Below are 27,950 nucleotides of genomic sequence, written 5' to 3' on the forward strand. Positions count from 1 at the left end.
AACATGTCGAAAGGCAATAAGGAATGTCCATTATGGTATTTGGAATTCATACTTAAAAACAATAATAAAACTTATATTTTATGACCATGTAAGTTATGCAATATTTTTTTAAATAAATGTCATTCCATCTTTTCGTATTTATTTCCCTATCTTTCACCTTCATAAGAAGCTATTTACGAAAATATTGTACATTAAAAACTATACAGTACCCGAGAATTTTTCATGTAAGCCATGACCAGCCTTATTATACAACTAATTTCAAATGTTCATAATTTTATACATTTAAAAACAAACGACTGTATATTTATATATAATTGATTTATAAAAAAAATTCAATTTCATTATAAATGATCTTTTATCTTTTTTTCATTCCTGAACATACTCTATGGTCCCCGTCCTAAATAAACAACTTCATGATCGTTTTACATTACTTATTTCGGTAGCGTTGCGTTTCGGGTACGAAGTTCGAGCGGAACTGTTTTATAGTAGCCCTACTGCTTTCGTGCTCACCTTTCATCTATTACTGTTACACCGTCGGCGTATATCGACACTAAAAAAACTGTAAGACTAACCGAATTGACTTATATGTATTTTAGTCGAAATTATTCTATTAGTTTCAGCACCATCCGGGACCCTTAATCATGAGTGGAGATATTTCAATATTGACGACTTTGATGTTCTAGCGGTTTAACACACCCTTCGATGGTAGCGGGCTCGATGCCCGCACAATACTATTATTAACATTCATGAGTACGTCTGTTTGTAATTGCCTTGGTGTATTCCATGTATAATGTATAGTGTCTATAGTACAAAGCTTTGCTTAGTTTGGAGCGAGATGGCGCTGTGTGGTAAGAACAGTAGTATTTATAAAACAATTATTATAATTATACGATATATATTTGCCGTGTGGTCCAGGCATAGAATCGGCTACTTCTTCTTTACCGTGGGTGTAGTAAGAGGCGACTAAGGGAGGACGATGGATGGGCAGCAGCGTCTCCCTTACATCTCCAAAGCCTAACTGCGGTTGTCAATACGCTCGCCAAGCGCGTCAACTACTGGTAAAACCCCCCTAAGGGGGAGGCTTATGTACAATAGTGGATACTTAAAGACTGGTCTGATGATGATGATGATATGTTATATATATACTTATATCTCAGAATTTCAAATTCACAAAAAACTGAAGTGTCGCTTTGCTTTTTGTTCTCCAATTGGGCGCTTCCATTCTTTACTGTACCATAATTAGATTTACATCACGTAATACAAAATAGTCGATGACGTAATAATTTTCGACTTCGGCGTTAATTTCGCGTAACATAATGTTAAATACAAAAATTAAAAAAAAAACAAATCAGTCGTAGGACTGCACGTCAGAAGTGAAAACGTCTTAGTTTCACAAACTTGTAAACATTTTTGTTAAGAAATATTTTTTAAAATGTGTTTCTATTTTTTCTTCATGGTTGATAACGGAATGGTGACCACGCTTGTGCCACCGATATATGCTGTCGGGGCACCAGTGAGAATTGATAGGTGATGATGAAAGCAGGTCTGTTATAAATCACCCATCGTGATGAATACCACGAGAATTAGCCACGATGGTTTCCAGGGACAACCGCGTGCTGATCGACCTAATAGGTACGTTACTGGCAATGTGGCTGTAAGATCTCATTACTAACAACCCCCCCCCCCCCCCCCCCCCCCCCGAAGTGTCCCTATTACAAATTATTTTCACCAACGTATTTATGTAGTAATAATATTTTCGTTTGTTGGACTGTTTTACATAAAAAATAATTAATATGTCTTTTTATGGGTGAAAATGGTATGGTAACCCCGCCTACGCTAACGGGATACGCTGGCGGAGCACCAGTGAAGGGTGATAGATGACAATGAAAACAGACCAGTTAGCCGATCATGATGAATTCATCAGGAATTAACCATGACAGTTTCCAGGGGGAACCGCGAGGAGGTCGACCTGGTTGGGTATATTGCTAGCAATGGGATTCTTAGTCTCCATTACTAACAATCTCTTTCCCCCCAATTAATATGTTTGTATCTGATCGTGGCGGTCACGCGAGTTCAGTGCTTTTCCCCTATCCAAAAAAGTACTCGACGTATCTAAAGAACTTTTATTTTTTGCATGGAACAAGTCCATCCTTTTGAAGTCTGTCGAAAGTCGGAATTTCAGAGTTGACAAAGATATCGCTTAACATAAACTCAAAAAGAAAATTCGGTTCAAATGAAAACCTAATACTCATCATTAAACTTGATTAAAAAAACATATCTAATTAATTCGTACTCAAATTTGAGGGAAGACACACGCACGCACATACGCCAGAATCACCACCACGTTCTTACAAGGAATTACTACAAGAATAAATAATCTGGGCAGAAGTTAGACAGTTAGGAAAATACATTCCTTTGTGAATACACCAACGCCGACAAAATATACCCCACTTCCTCTCACCCAAATGCTCGTAATACACAATTTTCACACATTAATAAATCCGCTTCCTATATAATTCCCGCTTCTTATGTATTGATAAAAAAATAATTAACTCATTATTTTCCCATCAATATGTAAGAAGCGGAAAAAGGTTCATAGGTAGCAACCTCATACAGACAAACGCAGTGTAGGGGAAACTCCACTCACTACCTTACATTAAGCGTGACATATCAGATACAATCAAATAACTCATACAAAACGTGGCCAAATGTCAGTAATACACAGTACATATACAAATAATTAAATAAATATAAGGCCAACCCTAGATATATACTGCAAATAAAATCAAAATGCACAATATAATTGACGCACATAATGTGGAATATATAAACACATACAAATTAAGCACATTCACCTTCTAAAATACGCATATAAAAAAGGCAAATTAGTCCCTTTTTTGTCACTTACTAATGAAAAGAATTTAACGTTTTTATTTATTTATTTATTTATTTATATAGATTAATAATTAACAAGTTTCAATGTTTCAGACTGATTATTGAAGTCTTAACCACCCATTGTTTTTTTTTTTCAATAAAACATAACTCGTAACACAGTAAAATTCTATGTACATTTGGTGGACTTAACACCGGACGGTGTTCTCTACCAATCAACCATTGGGCAAACCGAAAAATAAGTAGGCGGTGCATCATTGAATAGAGGGAAAATAAAGCAATACTTGACATATTAATATATAATGTATAGGTGAAAGAATTTCTAAAATCTGTTAATTTTGAGTTATCCATCGCAAATGAAAAACAAATCAAGTCTCCCCTCTTCATAATTTTCATTCAGAAGTGCCCTCGAAGCGATTTAAAATGTTAGTCACGCAATAAGGTTCTTTGCATCGAAATCATCCAAGCTTCTTACGTCTTACATGCGTTCTTACAAATTAGTAAGCATCCGTATTGACGGTCTTAAGAAAACGTTTCTGTAGAAACCAGTAAAAATTACTTTTTTTTTTTAAAACACAGGAGTAGTCACTCCCCGAAAATGTTGCTAATGATTTCGATCCACACATTTTCTTCAAGAAACGAATGGAACCCTTCATAAAAATTGCATACCTTGTTGCATAGATTTTTAAATTATGAAATAAATTATTTGAAAATTATGAATGTCAAAAAATAGGCATGTAAATATATATATAATTACTCCTCTCTCACTGTGATTATTTCTTGTAATTGTTTATAAGTTTACTAATCTTTTGGAGGAATATATATATATATATATATATATATATATATATATATATATATATATATATATATAGTAACTCTGTTATATATTTAATATATACAGACAGCTAAATAAGTTATCGCTGAACATTGTAATATTTTTTTATAAAACTACGGTGTGATAGATTTTTTTTTAATTACGAACAAAATATAACGAAGGGTGGAAATCGAGAAGTGATAACAAGAACAGCCAATTATAAGTTAACTCTTTTCTGTGAGGACTGGCTAGTGGATTATTTTTAGGGATCTGCAGGGAATTTTTTGAAACTTAAGCTTTATAATATCGCCGTTTATCCTACAAGTATGTTATATATATATATATTTTAATGGGTGATAATGTAATGGTAACCCCACCTGCGCCTACGGTATACTTTGACGGAGCACCAGTGAAGGATGATAGGTGAGGATGAAGCAGGTCAGTTGGCCCATCGTGACGAAATCAACAAGAATTGTTCACGATGGTTTCCAGGGGGGACAACGTGGAGGTCGACCTAAAAGGGCAATGGGGCTGCCAAACTCCATTGCTAACAATCCCTTTCTTCCCAATATATATTTGTTAGGACATGCAAAAAAAGAAACCAGTTAAAGTACTCGCAACCGACGAGCCTGTATAAATACGGATATGTTGATAAATTCGGAGGGAGCAATAGAGATCTGTTTGAATAGTAATATTTGACGTTCCATTATATCTGCCTACCTTAATGAAAAGCAGGCGTGAAGTTTATGTGTGTATGTGCATATAGATAGAAGGTACAAACAAAAAGATGTTAATTAACTTAAAAAAAATCGCTTCAGGAAATCGCTGTGCACTGTAAATAATTAGTAAAAATACATGTATTCGGGACATTTTTTTTATGGAATGATAATGGAGTGGTAACCTCGCCTGCGCTATCGGTATACGCTAGCAGAACCCTAGGTGTGCGTGAAAGCAAGTCGATTGGCCCATCGTGATGAATACAACAAGAATTATTCACGATAGTTCCCAAGAGGATCCGCGAAGGTCGACCTTCTCCCGGGATATATTGATTAAGTGGCCAAAAACGAAAAAAATGTCTGTCTTTCTCTATCCCGAAAAAAAACTAAGTTTATGCTAAATTTAATAGGACCAGAGGTAACAAATACACTAACCGATATAAGAAGTATTTTTTTTATACAACTTAGAATGGCAAACAAGCTGACGGCCCACCTGATGGAAAGTGGTAACCGTCGCTTATAGACATGAGCAGTACCATGGACATAACAGAGTATACTGTTTCGCCCATGATACCCCCCATGCGTTGCCATTCCTGAGGACTCAGGTGTTATTCCTCTATACTCAGTAAATTCACGCCATAACCCACCCTTCAAACCGAAACACAGCCATGCAAACACAACTGCTCCACGGTTGAAACACAAATGGGACAGAGGTACCCAAGCAATCGACTTTTGTACAAAGTCTCCCTCTAAAGTAACCTATAACCTTCCTAAACCCATATTGTATATATATGCAAAATTTCATAGTAACCGACTAAGTAGTTTTTAATGGGTGTAATTGGAATGGTTACCCCGCCTGTGCTATCGGTATACACTAGCGAAGTACCAGTGATGGATGATAAATGAGGATGAAGTAGGTCAGTTAGCCCATCGTGACGAATTCAACAAGAATTGTTCACGATGGTTTCCAGGGGGAACCACGTGGAGGTCGACCTAATAGGGCATATTGCTAGCAATGGGGCTGTCAAACTCGATTGCTAACAATCCCTTTTCCACCTCGACTAAGTAGTTAAGGCACTAATAGGTAACAATAAAATAAATAAATTCGCTTTCACATTCATAAATACCAGCTAAAATTAGTGAGCAAGCACCAGAGTATTGACAATAGAAGAGACGATAACGGAAACATATGGTATAACATCTTATATCCTTCCAATTACAATGTTAACCTTAATTAACAACATTAGTTATTTATCTTGTGGAAAATTGTAGATTAAAAATCTAGCAATCCCTTCAAGAAAATATTAAAATCATTTTATCTTTCCAATTTTGTTAAAATATAATTGATTACAAGACTGTCATCATTGTGTTCTTTTTTATTTGATATTTTTATATTGTATTTAACATACATATATGTATAATATATATATTCTTATTTATGTACTGCCCACTCAATACTTCCTATGCCACTGTTTTTTTTGATGGGTGAAAATGGTAACCCCGCTTGCGCTAACGGGATACGCTGGCGGAGCACCAGTGAAGGGTGATAGATGAGAATGAAAACAGGCCAGTTAGCCCATCATGATGAATTCATTAGAAATGAACCATGATGGTTTCCAGGGGGAACCGCGAGGAGATCGCCTGTTTGGGTATATTGCTAGCAATGGGATTCTCAGTCTCTATTACTAACAATCCCTTTCCACCCACGCCACTGTGTTAGGTTGACTGGAAGAGATCTCTTTTAGAGATAAGTTCGCCTTTGCTAACATTGTTATTAATTTATTGTTGTTACTGTATGTTTTAGTGCAATAAAGAATATATATATATATATATGTATTAAGCTATCTTGTTTAATTAGAGGTATGCATGCCCCATGTGTAGGAGATTATGCTAGCTATAAAATACAGATAAAAAAAGCAACAATGTACACGAGCTACTTTACGGGAAAAGAGCCATGGCTTTAAATTTAAAAGGCCAGATTTACCCGCACTGGGGACTCTTAATTGGGAATCACGTCCTATAGCAACCAGATCGTTATATCAGGTTGTACTGGTATGAACTCAATAACGTACTCATATGTCTATGATAATTATTTATGCAGTCAGTACAAGACACTAAAATAGGACAGATCTTTGAAATCCGGCGTGTAACTCTGTAAAGGTATACTGTCGTTTTGCATTCTATTACCTGTAAGTTAATTTTTTTTATTTATGTAATCACGTCCTTACTAGTCCATACTCTAACTATACGAAAAGGGGGGAAAGGGATTGTTAGTAATAGGTTCTAACTGCCCTATTGCTAGCAATACACCCTATCAGGTCGAGCTCCACGCATTTCCCCCTAGAAACCATAGTGGTTAATTCTAATGGAATTCGTCACGATGGGCTAACGGACCTGCTTTCATTGTCACCTATCATCTCTCCCTGGTGCACCGCCAGCTTATACCGATAGCGCAGACGGGGTACTATACCATTTCATTATCTATCATCTATTAAAAAATCATGTTTTATATGCCCATAGAAATATTGCTTTTATTTTTATTTATTTATATATTGAATCTTTTCAAATATAAATATAATTTTCAATATTTACCATACCGACATTTTTTTAATTTTTTGTTTTATACCACAAAGATGTCAAACAAGCCTACAGGCCATCTGACGGAAAACGGTCAAAATTATGTATTTTTTCGTGTAAATGTTTTTTTTTTTGAGAAAATAAATAAAACCATAATAATATAGAATACGAATACATAATATCATAGTACTCAGGAATGGCAACACATAAGGCGAGCCATGAGTGCAATAGTACTGTGATGACCATGGTACTGTTTATGTCTGTAGACCAGCGATTCACAAAGTGGGCGATAACGCCCTCTTGTGGGCGCCGCAGGCCCAAAGAAGGGGACGGTAAGAGGCCCAGAAAAAAAATGGGGCGTTGTGTAGAGGCTTGGGGGTTATTTGTTGATCTTGAAGTAATAGTAGTTTTTAAGTAGGTGAAAAAATGGGGCGCAAAAAAATAATTTATTCTCAAACACCCCTGCTGTAGACTATAACTACGGAGGTGGGCCGTCAGCTTGTTCGCCATTTAATTTCATAAATAAAAATAAAATATCTTTTTGTATTCTTTCTCTGATAGAGATATCGATAAAAAATACATTGTGCATTTGATGTACATACTATATCGCTCAATATCAAAGCAATATTTACTTCGAGCGACGCAGATTACATAGATATAATATATAGGTATAATTATTATTCTATATATAATTTAATTATGATTAATCATTTAATTAATTTGACTATGATGTAACTATTGTTGTAGACTCTAATAAATACATTTTACAGTAGATAATTATATTGAATCCCTCGTCCTATTCGATTTTTTCCCATCACAATACTTCCCTTCGACGAAGTCGCTATTTTCAATACAGTACGTGTTTGAAATATATCTTTGCTTACTTTTTACAATCTACTGCGAATTATTATTGTTATGAAAAAATATTGGGGGTGAGCTGTAAGCTACCAACGGGGTCCACGGGTGGTGGATAGTGGAATGACCACCAGATATGGTGATTAGCTCTAAATATATAGAATAAGGAGCCCCCAACCAACAGCGGTAGTGTCAACAGGATGTAATGGGAACCTTGGTGGGACAAGATTACCTATAAAAAGCTACAAGAATCTTATGACGATACTATGACATGGCGAATAAATGACGCCAGTAAATAAGCATTTCTCTGATATGGGGCAGCAGCCATATCAATACTAGTAGAAGGCCGAAGAAGAGACTTCTGGAAGGGCTTGTAGTCAGCGATCAGAGGGCGAAATATCGGTCTTTGAACTGCGGTGCAGAAAGCAAGATGGGAAACTACTGCACTATAATCCCATAAGTAGCAACTAATGGAATGAAAAAGAATGAAAAAATATTTAAAACACTAGTTTTTACCCATGACTTCGGATCTGTTTAAGTTGATTGACTTGGATATAAAAGCTTACATCAGTCAATACATGAACGAAATTTTATAAACTATGCGTTTTTGAAATTTAATTAAGACACTAAAACTAAAAAGAATAAAGTAACTTTAACAAAAATCCATGTTAACGTTATGAATTCACTAAATAGGTAATAGTTAGTCACAATACCTATTTATCTGTCCTATAATATATTGTATATATTTATCTCTAGGTATATATTATTTTTCCTTTATACTTATTTACGTATATTACAGTCATTATGTCGTTACATTTTTTTATGTTACGTTTATGGCATTATCATTACCTATCCTAATAATGAAGTACCTCGTTCGTGATTCACTGTTCAACCCAACGGTTAACTGGTAGACAATGTTTATTAGCTTCAAGTCCACCTCTTGGGGGGAAAGGGATTGTTAGTAATGGAGACTGAGAATCCCATTGCTAGCAATATACCCAACCAAGTCACCTCCTCGCGATTCCCCTGGAAACTATCATGGTTAATTCCTGATGAATTCATCATGATGGGCTAACTGGCCTGTTTTCATTCTCATCTATCACCCTTCACTGGTGCTCCGCCAGCGTATCCCGTTAGCGCAGGCGGGGTTACCATACCATTTTCACCCAGCAAAAAAAAGTCTACCTCTTGTACCATATTTTCATTCGATTAATAAAGATATATAAATAAATTAAATTATCTTTCTTTACAGTATTAATAAGAATTTAATATCACTTTATTACATAAGAAGAATCGATAGAAAAGGTGAACATACTCGTAATACTAGAAACTTAATCTTCATCAACATATCAGCCTTTAACTGTCCACTGCTGAACATAAGACTCGCTCTTAGTGGGCTTTCCCAGTAGTTGCCACGCTTGGCAGGCGGATTGGCAACTGCAGTTAGCCTTTGAAGATATTTTAAGAGTCTCTGTTGTCCATCCCGCGCCCTCCTTCAGTCGGCTCTTACTACACCCACAGGTAAAGAAGGAGTGGTCTATTCCATATCGGGACCACACGGCTTTACCTTGAGTTAGTTATCTTAATACTAGCCACGTTTATATAATTATGGCTGAAATACTTGCTACCTACAAGTATCTAGCAGCCATATTATGACACAATAATAATAATAAATGTTTTAATAGTAATGTAGATTATATGTGACGTACGTTTTTATTGTAATACACTGACAGCTTCGTATAATATGAATTTTATCACAAAAAAAATATATATATATAATAGTGAGTGATTCCATTAACATTAATCGAGAAGATACTTTAATTATCTAACTCATTTCCTTTTAATATACAACTCGATTGTTAATAATAACTTCTTAAAATGATATAAAACACAATGTCACGTTGTAAATTCAAGGAAATCACTGAAATCGCTCGACCAATTTTAATGAAATTTGTAAACGTGTATTGTTTGTTTCAATTTGAAAGGCAGGATAGTTTATATCCCGATAATAAAAGAGCCCGCTAGGTGGCAGTAGGGGACGAATAACATTCTTCGGGTTAAATAGAACGAGATAAATATGAAATCATTAACATACTTTAGAAGGAAAGAAACCCGTACATTTTCCCCAAATAAACATCGGTTCGGGCACGGTAAAAAATATACACATATGATGGAAATGTTATTTATATAGATAAATATGAAGTAAAATATGTATTCAGGTACGCGTATCACTTGCGAGCGACTGATTGATTTGTTTCTTTCTTTTTCATGTTTTTTAATAATCCGATTAAGGGAAAGAAAAATTGGAAAAGTTTAAATGTAAGGAAAAATAAAGGAAAACTGTAAAATTCAGTGGGGCTGCAAGAATTATATTTATTTGTATGCACTCTCGATTAAAACTGATAAATATACAGTACAAGTTTATTCTATTTTTCTTCTATTATGTTCTTAAGTTTTTAAATAATATCTCCTTGATGACATCAAAGTGCAGAAAAGAGTGGGTACTACTTATAATATTTAAAAATATTCAACTAATAGCTTTAAAAATATTTTATTATTTGGATGAGATTAGAGGAGACCAAAGGGAAGACTTTGTACAAAAGTCATTTGCTTGGACAACTCTGTCTCATTCGTGTTTTTAGCGTGAAGCAGTTGTTTTTGCATAGCTGTGTTTCGATTTGAAGGGTGGGATATGGCAGTGGATTTACAGGGTACAGAGGAATAACACTTGTGTCTTTAGGAGTGGCAACGCATGGGGGGCATCTTTGTCAAAACAGTATACTCTGTTATGTCCATGGTACTTCACATGTCTATAGACGACAGTTACCAGTTTCCATCAAGTGAGCTATCAGCTTGTTTGCCATTCTAAGTTGAATAAAAAAAAAATAGAAATGAGGCGACTAGTTGACTGGTCGGTTGGGAAAAGGCCGACTATTTGGTTTACTTAATATTGCTTTAGGCGATGTTCGGGCGGGAACAATTGAAATTTTTTGAAACTGTCATTCGAAAATTGACGGTGAAATAGAGTTTGTTTGTTACGTTAGCGCCCCAACAGCTAGACAGATTACTATGAAATTTAGTATACACGTACTAAACGGGACGGTAAAGGGCCTAGGCTACATTTTATACTGATAGGTGAATATATGTTGACCATAAGGATGTAGTAATAGATTTTTTATTTATTTATTCATTAGTACATATATGTGTACATGGCGGACTTAATGCTAAAAACATTCTCTTCCAGTCAACCATAGGGAAGTGTCAGAATACTCGAATGCGGTACTAATAATTATTGATATACATACATACTAAAATTACATATATAGACGAGTAAATATATATAAATAACAAATATATTTACACATATATGACATATACTATACTATACACGAAATTGAGAATAATATAAAGTACTTACTGCTCGGATAAAGTTAAAAAGTGAGCGTGAACGTTTTTTTTTTGAAAGACGATTTAGTCGGTACTCTCTTAATGGCATCAGGAAGCGCGTTCCAGAGTCGTGAAGAAACCAGGTTGAAGGTGGTAAAAATAATAATACTCATTCTTTTATTCCTATTCCTCGATTATATCTAATTATAATTACATAACAGTGATTTTACAATAAAAATAATAAATTATGGAATTTCACTTCAATTCTATTCTATTTTTTTTTCTACAAATTCACATGTCTCATCTTAAGGAGAGGAGATGGCAACTAACCCCCGGTAGAAGCACAGTCGGCCGAGGTTCAGGGCCCCAGGGAGAGAAACCGGCGTACAATGTGGGCAGAATTTAAGAGCACCGCTTTCTGCATCTTTCCCGGGAGTGAGCCGCCTTGGAATGCCAACCGTCTGAGATGTTGTTCCAGACTAGTTGGGATAAGACCGTTCACCGATTATTATTAATTTTTCAAATAGAAATCTTACTAATATAATAAAATTGTAACTCGACGATATCTGTGGGGGAAAGGGACTGTTAGTAATGGAGACTGAGAATCCTATTGCTAGCAATATACCCAACCAAGTCGACGTCCTCGCGGTTCTCCATGGGAAACTATCATGGTTAATTCCTGATGAATTCATCATGATGGACTAACTAGCCTGTTTTCATGCTCATCTATCACCCTTCACTGGTGTTCCGCCAGCGTATCCCGTTAGCGCAGGCGGGGTTACCATACCATTTTAACCCATCAAAAAAAAAACGCGACGATATCTTAATAAGATTAGATGCTAAAACAATAATTTTTGATACTTTGTCCGTCTACCTGTTCAGGCGTCACGCAAAAATCCTTGCATCAAATTTGATGCAATTTTCAATTGTACTCCTGGAGGTCTAACTTAAAAACTGGTATATGTTTTATTTTGATGCGACATCTAGGAGTGATCTATTTATTGTGATTCCTTCTTTTAAAATCCATGCGTACAAAGTACCGGCCATAAAGCTAATAATATGAATATATAAATGAAATAAAATAATAGCTAAAAATGTCCACGGATATGTCATAAAGAAACTGTAAGAGTAGTTCACCTCAGTTTTACCTTAGATCATATATATGTATGTTTTATGATATATATTTGTATATGTTTGTATTTATATAAATATATTTATATTACCTACAATAATTTTATATATTTTTTACCGCATTTCTATTTCACCAAAGGTTGACGGGCCGAGAATGCTACAGTGGTTGATAATGATAAATAAATAAAGGAAATAAATAGTTGACTAGTCGGTGCTTTTTACTATAAATAAATATGACCGGACAATGTTTATATACAATATTATAATAATATAATCTATTATAATTATATAATATTTAATATATTATATTTTTCGCACTGTTCAAACTATATTTACATGTTGCAACTTCTGAAATCGCCTCAAATCATTGTCATCTAATAAATTAGTGATTTAGGTGACTTTCTTCTCGGTATAACAGGCTATAGTTATTGATATATATATATATATATATATATATATATATATATATATATATATATATATATATATATATATATATATATATGTATGTACGTATATGTGTGTGTGTTTAGCTTTTGACGTAATTGCGTGTTGTGTTTAAACCATTAGATCACCACCACCACCAAATACTTAAAAAAGAGTATAAAAAATTCATATTGCTTTAAATTGCCAACAAAATAAACGGTGAAGGGCCCAAAATATACATACACACTGTACCGTTATAGGTATATACATCTACTCGTATGTATAGAGTGCGGCGGTTTCACTGCACCGCATGAACCATATTACAGTCCTGTGTCAACATATTCCCACTAGTTAAACAACCTCGTCCACAATCCTTGTTAACATTATAAATGCGAAAGTGAGTTTGTTTGTCACCTCCTGGAGTCTTAACAACTCGAGCAATCGTCATGAAATATAGTTTACACGTAATTTTTTTTTGATGGGTGAAAATGGAATGATAACTCCATTACTATGTCATTTTCACCCATCAAAAAAAAAAACCGAAACACAGCCATGCAAACACAACTGCTTTACAGTTGAAACACGAATGGGACAGAGGTACCCAAGCAATCGACTTTTGTACAAAATCTCCCTCTGGTGTATAATAATAAATAAAGTTAATTTTAATAATAAAAATTGATACGAAAGGCGACCGATACTTTGTTAATATTATTCATAATAAATAACTTTTGCAAACAAACGTCAAGTTACGCCATCTTTTATAAAAATTAAATCTCTTACAAATCTATTTTAAACATTACAATGTTATATCACTTGTTTTCAATTTGGGAATTGAACGTAAAAGAAAAAAAAACACTTCGATAGGCTATTGAGACGTTTAATACAATTTTATAAGAGAATACATGAATAATATAGGGACAATCACTGCCGTGTGATCCCGGCATAGAATGAGCCACCTCTTCCGTTTTCATAGGTGTCGTAAGAGGCGACTAAGGAGGGCGAGGGATGGGCAGCAGCGTCCCTCTTAAAACATCTCTAAAGCGCAACCGCGGTTGCCAATCCGCCTGTTAAGTGTGGCAACTACTGGCAAAACGCCCCAAGGGGGAGGCTTCTGTTCAGCAATGGACAGTCAAAGGCTGGTATGATAATGATGAGAACAATTACAGATACATAGACTTATGAATTGCTTAGTCCCAAGCTAGTATACCTAATGTATATATACTACTGTACAAAGAAACGATTCGATTGTTTGTAATGGATAAACTTGAAAACTATTTAACCAATTTTAAACGCTTATCTAGTACTCATACAAATCCAAAAACTTACAATACCTACTGTATAATTAATTGTTTTTTTTTTGTTTTTGAGTTAAAAAAAAAAGCAATAAAATTCAGTAGTAAGCTATCAAGATTCATATCACTATAAATATAAGTAGATCCTGGCTGATAAAAAAACTTTGGACAAAATATTAACATAATTTAAAAATAAATCGACAAGTACCTACCTATTACTCACTATACTATTAAAAAATAATATTAAACATATTATTATTATATTAATTTTAATAATTATATTTAGTTAATTTTGGTTTTATTAAAAACTGTAAAGAAAGGAGGTTTAATACTATTATTAAAATAGAAATCGATTTTTTTAATACGATATTTATATACATTTTAATTTATTAATTGATAAGTATTTAAATTTACCTGTCAAATCAACTAATATCCGTAATAAAGGACTAAGATAAATGCATAATGAGGTACATACAACCAGGTATAGCATACAATAATACTTACGAAGACGTAATATAAAAAAAAAACAATCTAGTAATAGTAGTAGTCTAAACAATATCTAGTAATTTTCATTGATAAACACGAAGAGAATGAAAATTCTATTACAAGATACTTTTCATAATAAATTACCGAAAAGAAAATCACCAAAGTATCAACTTTCCAACGACGCACAATTGTTAAAATTTACACAAAACCACGCAAGGCACTAACACTGGCACAATACAAGTATTTCAATAATTAGAAACTGGCAATAATAAAATGTGAAAAAGAAATATAAAATTCGCAATGCGAAATATGTTTTATAAAAAAAAGGAACAATTATAAATTGTGAACCGTCTGATCAGAGAACTCACTGGGGTATCTCATACGGATGGTGGTGGTAGTGCTGCGGCGGGGGCTGCAGCTCATGCAGCTGGAAGTAGTATTCCTGCACTCGAGAGTAATCACGCGCCATGACGCGACCGCGACCGCGCGCGCACGCGACCACACCGGGCGGTGTTACAACCCCGACTGTCTATGTCCGCTGTGGTCACTTAGTGGTGCCGCTGCGACCACCGGTTGCAGCGCACTGGCGAAGCGCATTCGAATTTCGAACAGCAAGGGGTGTCTATCTATGTTGCAACCCTAATCGTGTAAGACCCCTCTCCCTCCGCCCACGACTTCCGATTTCAGTTTTAAATTCTAATACGTTACGTAAGTTTTTTTTATACATTATATCAGAAACAAACTTACGTAGTAAGTGACTCGTAACTGATTCCAATATTATAAGTACTCGTATATAATAAATAAATTAAACGGATGGAAAATAACTACTAGGAATAACAGGGCACTTTACAGTTTTAGACTTATAGTGTAGCGCATTCACTTCACTGCACTTTGTACTGTATGCACATCAATATCGGAAACAAAACTTTAATATTTAGTTCTTAAACTGATTTATTTTTTTATAATAGACTTATTAATAAAATCTTAAATTTTATAAATAAAACAACGAGTGTTAAAAACTTGTCAATATTTAATCAGCTAATTTGATGTTTGGCTGATTCAATTTGACAGATATTTTTTTTAAATCAATACAAACGGCATTTTTTTAAATAAATATTGTCCAGAACAAATCTATTTTTTTTATTTGTTTTCACATTTATTTCATCTGATAACGATATATATATACGTAATCGTGACTTTATTCATCCCAAAGGTTGACTGGTAGAGAATGCTACTTTTGTACCATATTTTATTTTGGTCAATAAAATTATATAAAAAAAATTACCAAATTAATATATATTGCTTATTTGTATTCAATTTTAAATAAAAAATAATTTGGCAGCCAATCACAATGATTTCAAAACGAAAACACATAAGACTATAATTGGAAATAAATTAAAGTAATCAATAATGATAAGCATCATTACAAATCATTGTGCACTGTTTATCTTGTTCTTTCAAATACATTCGTAAGAATTTTGTATCGTTTTTATTATTCAATTTAACCTTACAATATATATTGAGTAATAAATGTACATTACGGTAACCCTGTTTACGAACGCAATGATAAAAAAAAGTTGACCTGTTTTTAATTGAAGCATTTGTATGGAAACTCTCTATCTACGTAATGTAATAATAAAATAAATTTGTATTTACTAAATTAATTAGCTGAACGGACTGTGGTTATTTCAAATTTTAGTATCTATCCTATCCTATCCTATCGTCACTTAAAATTTAGAGTATGCAAAAATAGCACATTAAAATATAGCCAAATTTGTTTAGCCTTTCTCTAATAACTAGCTGAACAGACTGTGGTTATTTCAAATTTTAGTGTAACAGGTAAAATAAATAATGTATCCTATCCTATCGTCACTTAAAATTTAGAGTACGCAAGAATAGCACACTAACATATAGCCGAAGTTGTTTAGCCTTTCTCTAATAACTAGCTGAACAGACAGTAATCCTGTTCAAATTTCAGTGCAACAGGTGAAATAATGTATCCTATCCTACCCTATCGTCAATTAAAATTTAGAGTACGCAAGAATAGCACACTAACATATAGCCGAAGTTGTTTAGCCTTTCTCTAATAACTAGCTGAACAGACAGTAATCCTGTTCAAATTTCAGTGCAACAGGTGAAATAATGTATCCTATCCTACCCTATCGTCAATTAAAATTTAGAGTACGCAAGAATAGCACACTAACATATAGCCGAAGTTGTTTAGCCTTTCTCTAATAACTAGCTGAACAGACAGTAATCCTGTTCAAATTTCAGTGCAACAGGTGAAATAATGTATTCTATCCTATCCTATCGTCAATTAAAATTTAGAGTACGCAAGAATAGCACACTAAAATATAACCAAAAATGTTTAGCCGTTCTCTGAAGCATTAACTAATGAAGTTACCAGATACGAGTACATACAACAATGTAACGTAGGATCTCGAAAAAAGAAAAAATCTCTACAAACCCACCTGGACTAATATAGAGAGAGCCCCATATTAAACTTTATTAGTTGTTAATACCATGTAATAGTTCCTAGTACTTTATAGGACTGTATAACTATATATGTATGTATAACTATATAAGCCGCTAGCGACAAGTGCATCATCGTGACGTATGCGCGCTCATGACTCGCGCCCTTCATCACAAACGTATATAAACAACAATATCTCACTGATCAATCCATTGATCGATGCCGAAGCTACTTCGCCAATTATATCAAAGAGAAGCAGCATTGGAGTGTATTGTAGCGATGTACTCGCACCGATGCAGTGGGTCGGTTACACGTGCCGAGTAATTTGCAAACAGAACGCAATATTATTATGCAATGAATCGAAATGCACTCGACTGTATGGTAGATATAAAATGCATCACGCCGATCGCGTGAGTACAACTATATTGACAATAAGCTGAGATAGTTCAATCAATCGTTTTGAATATTTCCAGTGGTGCATACATTAAAGATATGCCTCTATTAAAGATAAACATTTAACAGAGGCACTTTAGAGAAGTCATTTTTTTTTATACAACTTAGAATGGCAAACAAGCTGACGGCCCACCTGATGGAAAGTGGTAACCGTCGCCTATAGAACTGAGAAGTCCTGAGGACTCAGGTGTTATTCCTCTGTACCCAGTAAATTCACGCCATATCCCACCCTTCAAACCGATACACAGCCATGCAAACACAACTGCTTCACGGTTGAAACACGAATGGGACAGAGGTACCCAAGCAATCGACTTTTGTACAAAGTCTCCCTCTGGCGCGTTAATTCGATTACCTTATTGCATCCTTCAAATCGAAACACAGTCGTTTCACGGCAGAAACAGAAATGGGACAGAGGACCGAAGGCATACGACTTTTATACAGTCTCCCCCTGATGATGACAGTTCGAGTTAGACAAAAAACACGACATACAGTAATCCTATTCTAGAATAAACTTCATTGACCGCGACATTGTGTATGACTTCTACATATTTGGACGCATATTTGCATTATTCAGTAAAACAAAAATAGATTTTATGTTGTGAAACAGAAGGGGTCATTTCCCCGTAGTGATAGCAAAAGTACTAGTTTTCACATTGCTTGCAATTTTTTAATATATTTAGTACAGATAGTAAATCATTCATTTGCTTAAACTTGAGTTTGGCTGTTGACAATACATATTATTTGTTATTTATTTATTAAATCCCCCATATTCTACGTTGCACAGGCAAGCAAACATATAATTTTTAAAACTCACTTTAAATGACATCTAACAATGTAAATTACACTAATATAAATAGGTCCATATAAATTTATAATATTAATTATAAAGTTCCTTTATAAATACCCATAATTAAAATCATATAAGAGTATTATGTATTTTGAATAGGTTTTTACAATTATTTTTATATGTAATAGGCTTTACTCCCGAAATGACCCAATTACAAAGTATGTCACAGTAGAAATCGCATTGAGGAAAAAAAAACCTGAATTTATTATTCACTAACGACCCGCCACGACATCAAAAGTAAATATTATTATTATAAAAAAAAAAATTTAACAACTTATATAAAAGTTTGAAATGTGTATCACATACAGATATTTCTTTAAAAAAAAATAAACCATAATTGACTGCGAAACTCATATGAAAATCCGTCAAGTGGTTTAGGAGAAGCAAGTGGAGAAACTGACGGACGCGGAGTGCGAGCTCGTTTTATACAATTTAGAAATAACTTATGCATACACTTTTTTTTTTTTTTTAAGGAAGTACACTAACAGTGAAACTGAATATTTTTCCCACAGAACGTACAGGTCGAAAATTTTAACATTTCAAACTTAGAATCGGAACAGTAAAAAAAAGTATATAATTTTTTTTTAAATAATTTTGGCGGGCAAACGTCGAAGTTTTGTTATGATTTCGTCTTTTCAGGTGGCCGCGTTTGGAAAGTTTTTTTTTTTTTGTGGCTGTACAATTGGACTTTGAACTCCCAGAGAGGGGAACATAATATACCCATCGACTGGAATAAAATCATAAAATACACAGGTACATTTTTAATAGACTTCAATAAAGAAGTAAACTCACAAGTCGGTTGTGATATTTTTTATGTTTGTTAACTCCATTAGTTCTAAACCGGTTTGGAAAATTCTTTTTTCTTTATCTGGTAGGATATACTTACAGATTCATCTCACAAAAATTTTATGAAAATCGTCTCAGTAGTTTAGTTTTTAGAGCAAAATAACTGGTTTTGTTATATCTTTAATTATTTATATTAAGAAATTAAATAGCAACTTAACATTTTTCGACTATGTTTCTAAATACTCCCTAAAAGTGTGCTTATTTTCAATTTCATTTTATACGTATATTATTTTTGGCATAGGCATAGGTGGAGGGTGGGAGGGGGAGGGGGCATCCTAGATTTGTATGGTGTCCATTGTAGGATAAGCGAGGTTTTCAGTTACGCGCAAAGGCAAGTCTGAGAATACATATGTGCCTTGACAATCATCTTAAATACGATCTACCAATACGTGGATGGAATAAGATCACGCACCTGCATTCTGTACATGGAAAATACATTAGCAATACATAAATATTAGTTCGAAATAATGGGAGTGCAAGCACTGACTAGACATTTCAATATTCACAAAAATGGATGTGGATTTTGATAGAGAAAGACAATTAACATTAAAAATAAAACCGGTCACTTTCCGAAAATAAACTTTAACCTTTGAAATTTTACTATACAAAATAATATGTAACATGACATAAATTAATTTATAATTAAATGCGAGTATATAGTCTTGTAAATAAGTGGAAAGATTGGAAAAAATACTGTAGAGCCCTATTTTTAGGGCTTTTGTAAAACTTTTTGGCGCCGATACTTTTAAAGGTAATTCCAACCTGTTGATTACGATCCCCTGTGCCCCCTCTCACCCCTTTCTCCTCCTACACGTATCTCTAAATGCAATGTTACTTACTGTATGATTATATTATTAGAAACCAAGCAAAGAATTAATCTAGATGCATTTATCTTTTAAATAAGACTCTATTTATTATCGTATGACAATAAGTTCATGAAGTCCAAGCTCGTAGCCCAGACGCCACGCCGTTGAAAACTTCAGTACTGATGTTCGACTCCTGGTGAAGTTATGTATGTAATTTTTACATTATAAAAACGTAACATAGATGACCAGAAAGACTTTAGTAAAATAAAATAAATACAACAATCATTATCATCTTAATAAAACATTGATCTATTTATAAAAATATATTAAAAGTATTTAGACATAAAAAGAAGAGCAAATTTGAGATTATCCATTCGACTATTATTGCATTTTTTATATGAAATATAGATTTTATAGACATATAATCAAGAGGTACGGTATGCCCCCGCCGAGTCGAGCACAACCGTATCATCAGGGGGCACGGCAGTGTCCCCACCGAGTCGAGTACAGCCATATCATCCTTTTCTCGAAGTAACACACGACATTTTCGACCCCACTGTGACATAACTTTGGATAATGCAAGAAGTTTAAATGTCTAATGATCAAGAGGACATATTATCACTGGCTGTAGCGCCAATATACCCAATAATTAGTTTTCAAATTATCGCTATAAATCGCGCAGTAAAATATTTTACAAATAAAATACTTTAAGTTTACTGATAAATCGAAATAACTGTTTTTTTTTATTAGATTTTTATTTTATTATTATATCAGCCAAATACTGTCGACTGCTAAATATATGCCTCTCTCATAACGCAGATTTTGCCTGTTATTGCCACGCGTACTCGTATATAAGCTTGTATTAGATTATTCTTTTTCAATTGTGATGCCGTGCAATTTTCAAATCATTATAAGAAGAAATAAGACACCTAATATTGATTTGGTCTTTGTAATTGTTATTAGGTAATTGTTTAGATAACAATTGATAACAAAGTTATTAAATAGATGCTTCCATAGACATTAACGATCTGACTTAGTTTTACAAGAGATCTCAATTTTTTTGGAACAACTGTTTTGCGAGACTTGGCATATTTTTACATTTTATGGTTTTGATGGATAATTATTATTATTGAAACTATAATTCGTAGTTTATTATTTTGGGTCACAATTGTGGATTAAATTTGGGCTACATAACTAAATATGGTTTCGAAGGTTTTTGAAAACTTTCTCAAAATTGTACTCGTTAGAAACTTTTATGTTTCCTTATATTTGTAACATTCTGGGACCACTACTGTTTTTAGAAATATAAGAAAAAAATATTTAGTAATAAGTCGAATGAATATTCTTTTAAATTTTGCACACCCTATGGTTAGAATGCGGCATGTGCTTTTATTATTTCTGTATTGTATAATCATAATAACCTGTATTTCTTGCAAATAAAGACTTTGGTTGATTGATTATATTTACACATTTATTTTATTTCATTATATTTGGGCAACATACAATTTCTTGTTATACTAAATACATATAGCTTTAAAAACTGTTTTTCAAATCGTTAGCTTCACAAACTTCGAAGGCAAAGAAGAGAATGGGTGGCAGATTATTTTTATACTTTTTTTAATTATAAGTTTGAAATTATGAATACTCATTTTCGAATCCTTAACAAAGAAAATAAAAATTTATTTTTTCAATTATATCCATTGAAATATATGTGTGCTAACAATACGCAAAATCATTCCAAAAATTAAATTGATAGTTTCTGGGAGATAGTGCTGTGACAGACCTATCGACGGACAGATAAAGTCGCACAATAAGTGTTTATTTGTACCTTTTAAATAAAGAATCCTAGAAGCTAGTTCAATCTAAACAAACTTACCTGTTACGGAACAATCCAGAAAGTATACACGAAAAAAAAATAAGATTCATAATTGACGAAGACATTCCGTAATATAGAAAAAATGCGGGCGAACTGAGAAAGCTCCATCTTTTTGAATTTGTTTAACAAATACGGGATGTATGGGAAAGTGGACATAACAGACAGATGTAATACGCAATGGAAGTAAATATTGGGATTGACCTACTAGGTCAGTGGGTCAGTTCCCCGTCCTTTGTACAGTATCAATTGCGAGCCCCAGGGGTCCACACCGTAACGGCGTCTATCGCGCCATTTGACACCTTTGACAGGAACATAAAGTTTTTTTTCTCAATATAATCATCTTTATCCAAATATACTATTTTACAAAAACTATTAAATCGTATTTTTTTATGATTTTCACTACTGCGTTCTGAATATTTTCATCTGTTGAGAAGAACTCGAAAAAAACTTAACAGTTATTTATTTTCTATTAATTTAATTACTTTATTATTTTTAATTTAATTAACGCTTTATTGTTAAGATTATTGAGATAGCTGTTTTTAAGAAACGGTTAAAGACTCCTGCGCACATACAAAAAGTTTACATATATGTATTGTGAAGCTACAGTGAGAACATTTGCTTCTAAAAAATTTCCTATTTCTTTCTTAATGTTTCACAACTTCCCATAAAATAAATCGTGCAATTGACAAGCTTTTATAATACAAATGTCCTTTGGACGTCGACTGTTTCACTCCATAATAATATTCCTATAAGAATTTCAGAATAAATGTTATTCTATTTCTATTAATAAGATATTAGTGAAGGGCGCTTTACACTGAAAAGCTGTTGTAACTCAGGACTACTTGTAACGGGGACTAGCAACCCCACTATTAATAATACGAGGTTTGTCCGGAAAGTACGTATAAAAGTTTTTTAAAAATTTTATTTTACAATTATTCAGGTAAATCAATTTTATCCCCTTCAAAGTACTCCCCCTGTGACATAATGCACTTGTGCCAACGCCGTTTCCACTGTGAGAAGGCTCCTTGAAAGTCCTCTGGTTGTAGGTTTCTCAGCTGCCCCGTCGTAGCTTTTTTTATCTCATTTATGTCCCCCAAATGCCGCCCCCGAAGTACCAATTTGGTTTTTGGGAACAAGAAGAAGTCACACGGGGCCAAATCCGGCGAATAGGGGGTGTTCGATCACCGTAATGGAATTTTTACTCAAAAACTCACGGACAACAAGAGAGGTGTGGGCAGGGGCATTGTCGTGGTGAAGAATCCAACGCCCCTCTCGCGCCAATTCTGGACGAACTCGTGCCACACGAGCTTTGAGGCGTCTGAGCACATCGACGTAGAATTTTCCATCAACTGTCTGGCCTGGAGGGACGAATTCTTGATGGACAATCCCCCGAACATCGAAAAAAACAATCAACATTGTCTCGGCCCTCTCTGAATCTTTTTAGCCACTTGTGGACGGTTGGTTCCTTCACAGCATCATCCCCATAAACTGTTCTGAGATCGGCAAAAATTTCACGGCCATTCTTGCCGAGTTTCGAGAGAAACTTGATTACGACGCGCTGCTCTTCAACGGAAGCGGGCTCCATGCCGACGGGGTTTCGTTAAGAGGTAACTTCACAGATGGCGTGACAAGCCAGTTCGCACCGCACGGCGGTCAGACCAGAACTGAAGCATTGTTAGGGACATAAGGAAGGGGTCCTGCGCTTACCTGGCCTCCCCACTCCTCTTTCTCACATTCCAGAACACTTTTATACGAACTTTCCGGACAGACCTCGTATACCCCATCAGGTCAAGCTCCAGGCGATATCTTTGAAAACAGTGGCATATTTAAGGTTTATTTCTAGGGTGGACCTGGCTCCTTTAAAAAAAGGGTATATGTACTGGTAAACATATCTTTGTGAATCTCCAAATTTGGGCACCAGAGAATTATACGGCCCACCTGACCCCCCATTAAATACTTGAAAACAGGATAGTAAATTCCTGACGAATTCATCACAAACAACTGACCAATTCATCATCACTCATCAAACATATGATCACTCACTGACACTCCGCCAGCATATGTCAATAGCGGAAGCTGGTTACCGTTCCATTCTTCATCCATAAAAATTCCCTCTCAACCAATGATCATGTGAGCAGAAGCGTGGCTATCAGCGTATGCAATCCAAACGCCACGATTGGGGGGACAAGGGATTGTTAGTAATGGAGACTGAGAATCCCATTGCTAGCAATATGCCCAACCAGGTCGACCTCCTTGCTGGAAACTATCATGGGTTTTTTTTTTTATTGGATGAAAATGGAGTGGTAACCCCGCCTGCGCTAATGGGATACGCTGGCGGGGCACCAGTGAAGGGTGATCGATGAGGATGAAAACAGATCAGTTAGCCCATCATGATAAATTTATCAGGAATTAATCATGATAGTTTCCAGGGGGAACCGCGAGGAGGTCGACCTGGTTGGATATATTGTTAGCAATGGGATTCTAAGTCTCCATTACTAACAATCCCTTTTCTCCCCCCTAACTATCATGGTTAATTCCTGATGAATTCATCATGATGGACTAAGTGACCTGTTTTCATTCTCATCTATCGCCCTTCACTGGTGCTCCGCCAGTGTATCCCGTTAGCGCAGGCAAGGTTACCATGCCTTTTTACCCATCAAAAAAAAATACACCACGACTCCATCTGATCATTACTCAAACATATCTATGAATAAAACAGTGCCGCATAAAGAAATCCCGGTGAATACAAACGTATGCATGCCAATCGTAGTTTTTTCTACGTGGCAAATGAATATATGGTAAACAGTAGAGTTGGCGTATCAAATAGTAATAACCAAACAATATTATATGTAAAGGTCCAGCGATTTCTGCTAAAGGTGAATGCACATTTGCGTACGTAGACAAACACATCGGTTTACTACGGATCAAACGATGGTAAGTCGGTAAATTTGCGGGCGCATACGTGAACCGTACCGTAGGTTATGACATGGTTTTCCTATAAGCACGAATCCTTCAAACGTAAAGTGAAACACCACTTATTGAGCCGACATAGTGCAATCAACCGTTGAGCGAGAAAATTTCTATTTTCAGTTGATCCCATTTATAGACTTTATATCCGTTTGCCCCCAAATGTATAGTTGTGTAGTCTTGGCATAGAATGGGCTACACCTTCATTTCCGATGGGTGTTGAAAGAGGCAACTAAAGAAACTTATGGTCGAGCGACGAGCAGCAGCGTCCCTCTTAAAATATCACCAAAGTATAATTACGGTTGCTAATCCTCCCCATGGGGGACGCCTATGTTTAGCAATGTACAGTCAATGGCTGATGATGAAATGTCAGCAGTCATGTCATGTAAACGGGTATAGTAACACGCTATATTATAAAAAAAACTGAACGTCGAAGGGACACCAGTGAGGGATGACAGATGAGAATGAAATGGCAGTTCAATCGGCCCATCGTGATGAACACACCTGACATTCAGCACGATGGTTTCCAGGGTGTATCACGTGGAGTCTGGATCTTGAATGTATCTTATCTTATATTCGTATATGGGGTCAGCTAAGCCGTTGCACGTCGACCCATCGGGATCTTTTGTGCTTCCCCCTACCTTATACCATCATTTCATACATCCTTTATGTTGCCTTAACGATATCTCGCGGTTTAAGATATCTGTAGTCCCCTGGATCTAGATAAGCCGTTCCCAGTAGACTCATACGCATGCTCGCCAACGAATCACAGTTGCACATCAAGTGTTCCATGGATTCCGATTTCTCCCCGCACAGTCTGCACAGTGTGTCCGAAGATAGACCCATCTTGTGTAGTATATGCCTTACTGGCATATGTCCAGTTAAGGCACGCATAATGAGTCTTGCCTGTTGTCTGCCACCGCTGTAGATGAGTTTATCCCATCCTTCAACATTGTCATTTAAGAACTTTTTAGAATGTTTAAGACCCTTCAAAGTCCTCCATTCCTTTTGCTGTTTCTTGAATGTAAAATATGCGTAAACAATGTGAAAATTTTAAATCACCTTATACAACTAGACAGTTAACAAATTTATCGAAATAATCACCTTTTTTTTCTTTTCTTAAAAGTATTACATTCAAACCCATCCCTAATGTTGATAGTTTAGTAGCTTCTAGAATGTACTAAATGTAAAAAAAAAGTTTTTAACAATATCCAAACATTCAGGAAGAAGACAAAAAAAATTCAAATATCCACGCCATGTGAATGTATTAATATTATTTTTGAGCAACTCGGTGTATGAATATGATATTAAAAAAAAAAACAAAATTCTACAATCCGCTATTTGTCTTGGCTCGGTGTAATTCAAATAAACATTATAATCTACAGCCAAAAGTATACAAACATGATCCCTTACGTACACCGGAAGCCGACCAATCGAATAGATATCAAGTAATCCACAAACATTTAACGTAACCCATATAATAGAAATGTTATTAAATCAAAAATATTCCATTAACAAACGGATTAGATATAACTGATTTACAAAATTATGGAGTCAAATAAACCATAGAGCTGACTGCGATTGCCAATCCGCCCGCCAAGCGTGGCAATTACTGGCAAAACTTGCCAAGGGGGAGGATTAAATTTAGCAGCGGATAGTTAATGGCTAATATAATGATGATACAGCCATTACCCACTAAAGGATTTTAAAGATATTGACAAAAAAAAATAGCTATACACTATATGTTATGTCTTTGGTACTGCTCATGTCTATAGGCGATGGTTACCACTTTCCATCAGGTGGGCCGCCAGCTTGTCTGCCATTCTAAGTTGTATAAAAAAATACTGTAGTTACTGTTTTCTCATGACCTCAAAAATCTCCTATAGTGTGGTTTACAGTTTTCAGTTAAAACTTACATAATATAGAAAATAATGGTATGAAAGTATTCATCAAATTTAAATTATTTTAGGATAGAGCTGATATACCTGAACAAGATAAAATACTTTAAAATAAAAAAAAAAATAAAAAATCCAATACAGATATTTTATTACAATACAACATTAAATGGTCGGACACAAATCTTTAAAATCGTAATTAGATAATTTTGCAATCACAATTTTTTTGAATAGAATTATCGCAATACAGAAATTAATAATATACATTACATTATATTAAAAGACAAGTTTAAAAACCACTTAAGAAAAGTAAAAGAAAAATAAATCAAATCATCTTCTTACCCTTGTCCCGATTATTTGTTTGGGGTCGACGTAATATGGTTTCCTCTTACGTACGTCTCTATTGGCAGTGATTTCCGCATTCACTCACATTCTGGCCATATCATCTCTCATACAATCCATCCGGTCAAAAAGGCAACAATAATAAATACGGAAACCGGTGCATTTGACGGTCATTTGTCAATAGACATGTTTTGGCCAGACACTGTGATAAAAGTTAATGAAATGAAAAGGAGTCGCGTGGAAAAAGTTTTCGGAAGAGAGTAAAAAGTATGGGTAGAGGAGATGAATTTAAAACGTTGTTTATGATGAGCAGGAGCACCAGACTTTGCCATTATTGATTGCTAGATTAATTGTCAAAATAGAGGGAAAGGAATTGTAGTACAGGCAGCCCTCGTACTTACGGCATGGTACGTTCTCGAAATACGCGACGTAAATTGAAACGACGTAAATCGAGACATGTTTTTTCATATGTTTATATGTAAAACTCAAGGGTTAGGATCCACACGGACTTAAAAAAAAACTGCATTTATAACGGAGGATATACATACTTAATTATCAAAAGTAAGTTCTTAAAATAATTAATTAGAAAGTTAAGTGAATTCTCCTATGCCGGAAATCGAAACAATTGACGTATACTTAAGGAATAATGTCAAAACATTGTTCGATTTAACTTAAAACGACGTAAATCAATACGACGTCCTGTATTTTAATATTAATTAGTCGATGTCCTCGCCGTCAACCTTGGAAACCATCATGACCGATCTAACCTGACTTTATTCTCACCTACCATCCCTTATTGGTACCTGTTATGCCGATATTGCAGGTCGTTAGGTTACCATTCCATAATCAACGTTTAAAAAAATGCA

General features: G+C 34.7%; 1 protein-coding gene across 7 annotated transcripts in view; it reads right to left on the minus strand.

The window, feature by feature from the left end:
• LOC113516411 (protein cycle) overlaps nt 1-27,950 on the minus strand; it is a 121,229-nt gene that overhangs the window by 65,820 nt on the left and 27,459 nt on the right. Inside the window, exon 1 of one of the 7 annotated variants that reach the window (XM_052896628.1) lies at nt 14,948-15,146. The exons of 3 other annotated variants lie outside the window; for them this stretch is intronic. In XM_052896628.1, coding sequence (XP_052752588.1) covers nt 14,948-15,048 — 101 coding nt within the window. In that variant the 5' untranslated portion in view covers nt 15,049-15,146. Of the gene's footprint in view, nt 1-14,947; nt 15,147-27,950 lie in introns of those variants that run through there. 3 more of the 7 variants (XM_052896627.1, XM_052896631.1, XM_052896629.1) reach the window with 3 other exon arrangements.

This window comes from Galleria mellonella, unplaced genomic scaffold (assembly GCF_026898425.1).
Source record: "Galleria mellonella isolate WM207_F2 unplaced genomic scaffold, CSIRO_AGI_GalMel_v1 utg33, whole genome shotgun sequence".
Classification (NCBI taxonomy): Eukaryota; Metazoa; Arthropoda; class Insecta; order Lepidoptera; family Pyralidae; genus Galleria; species Galleria mellonella.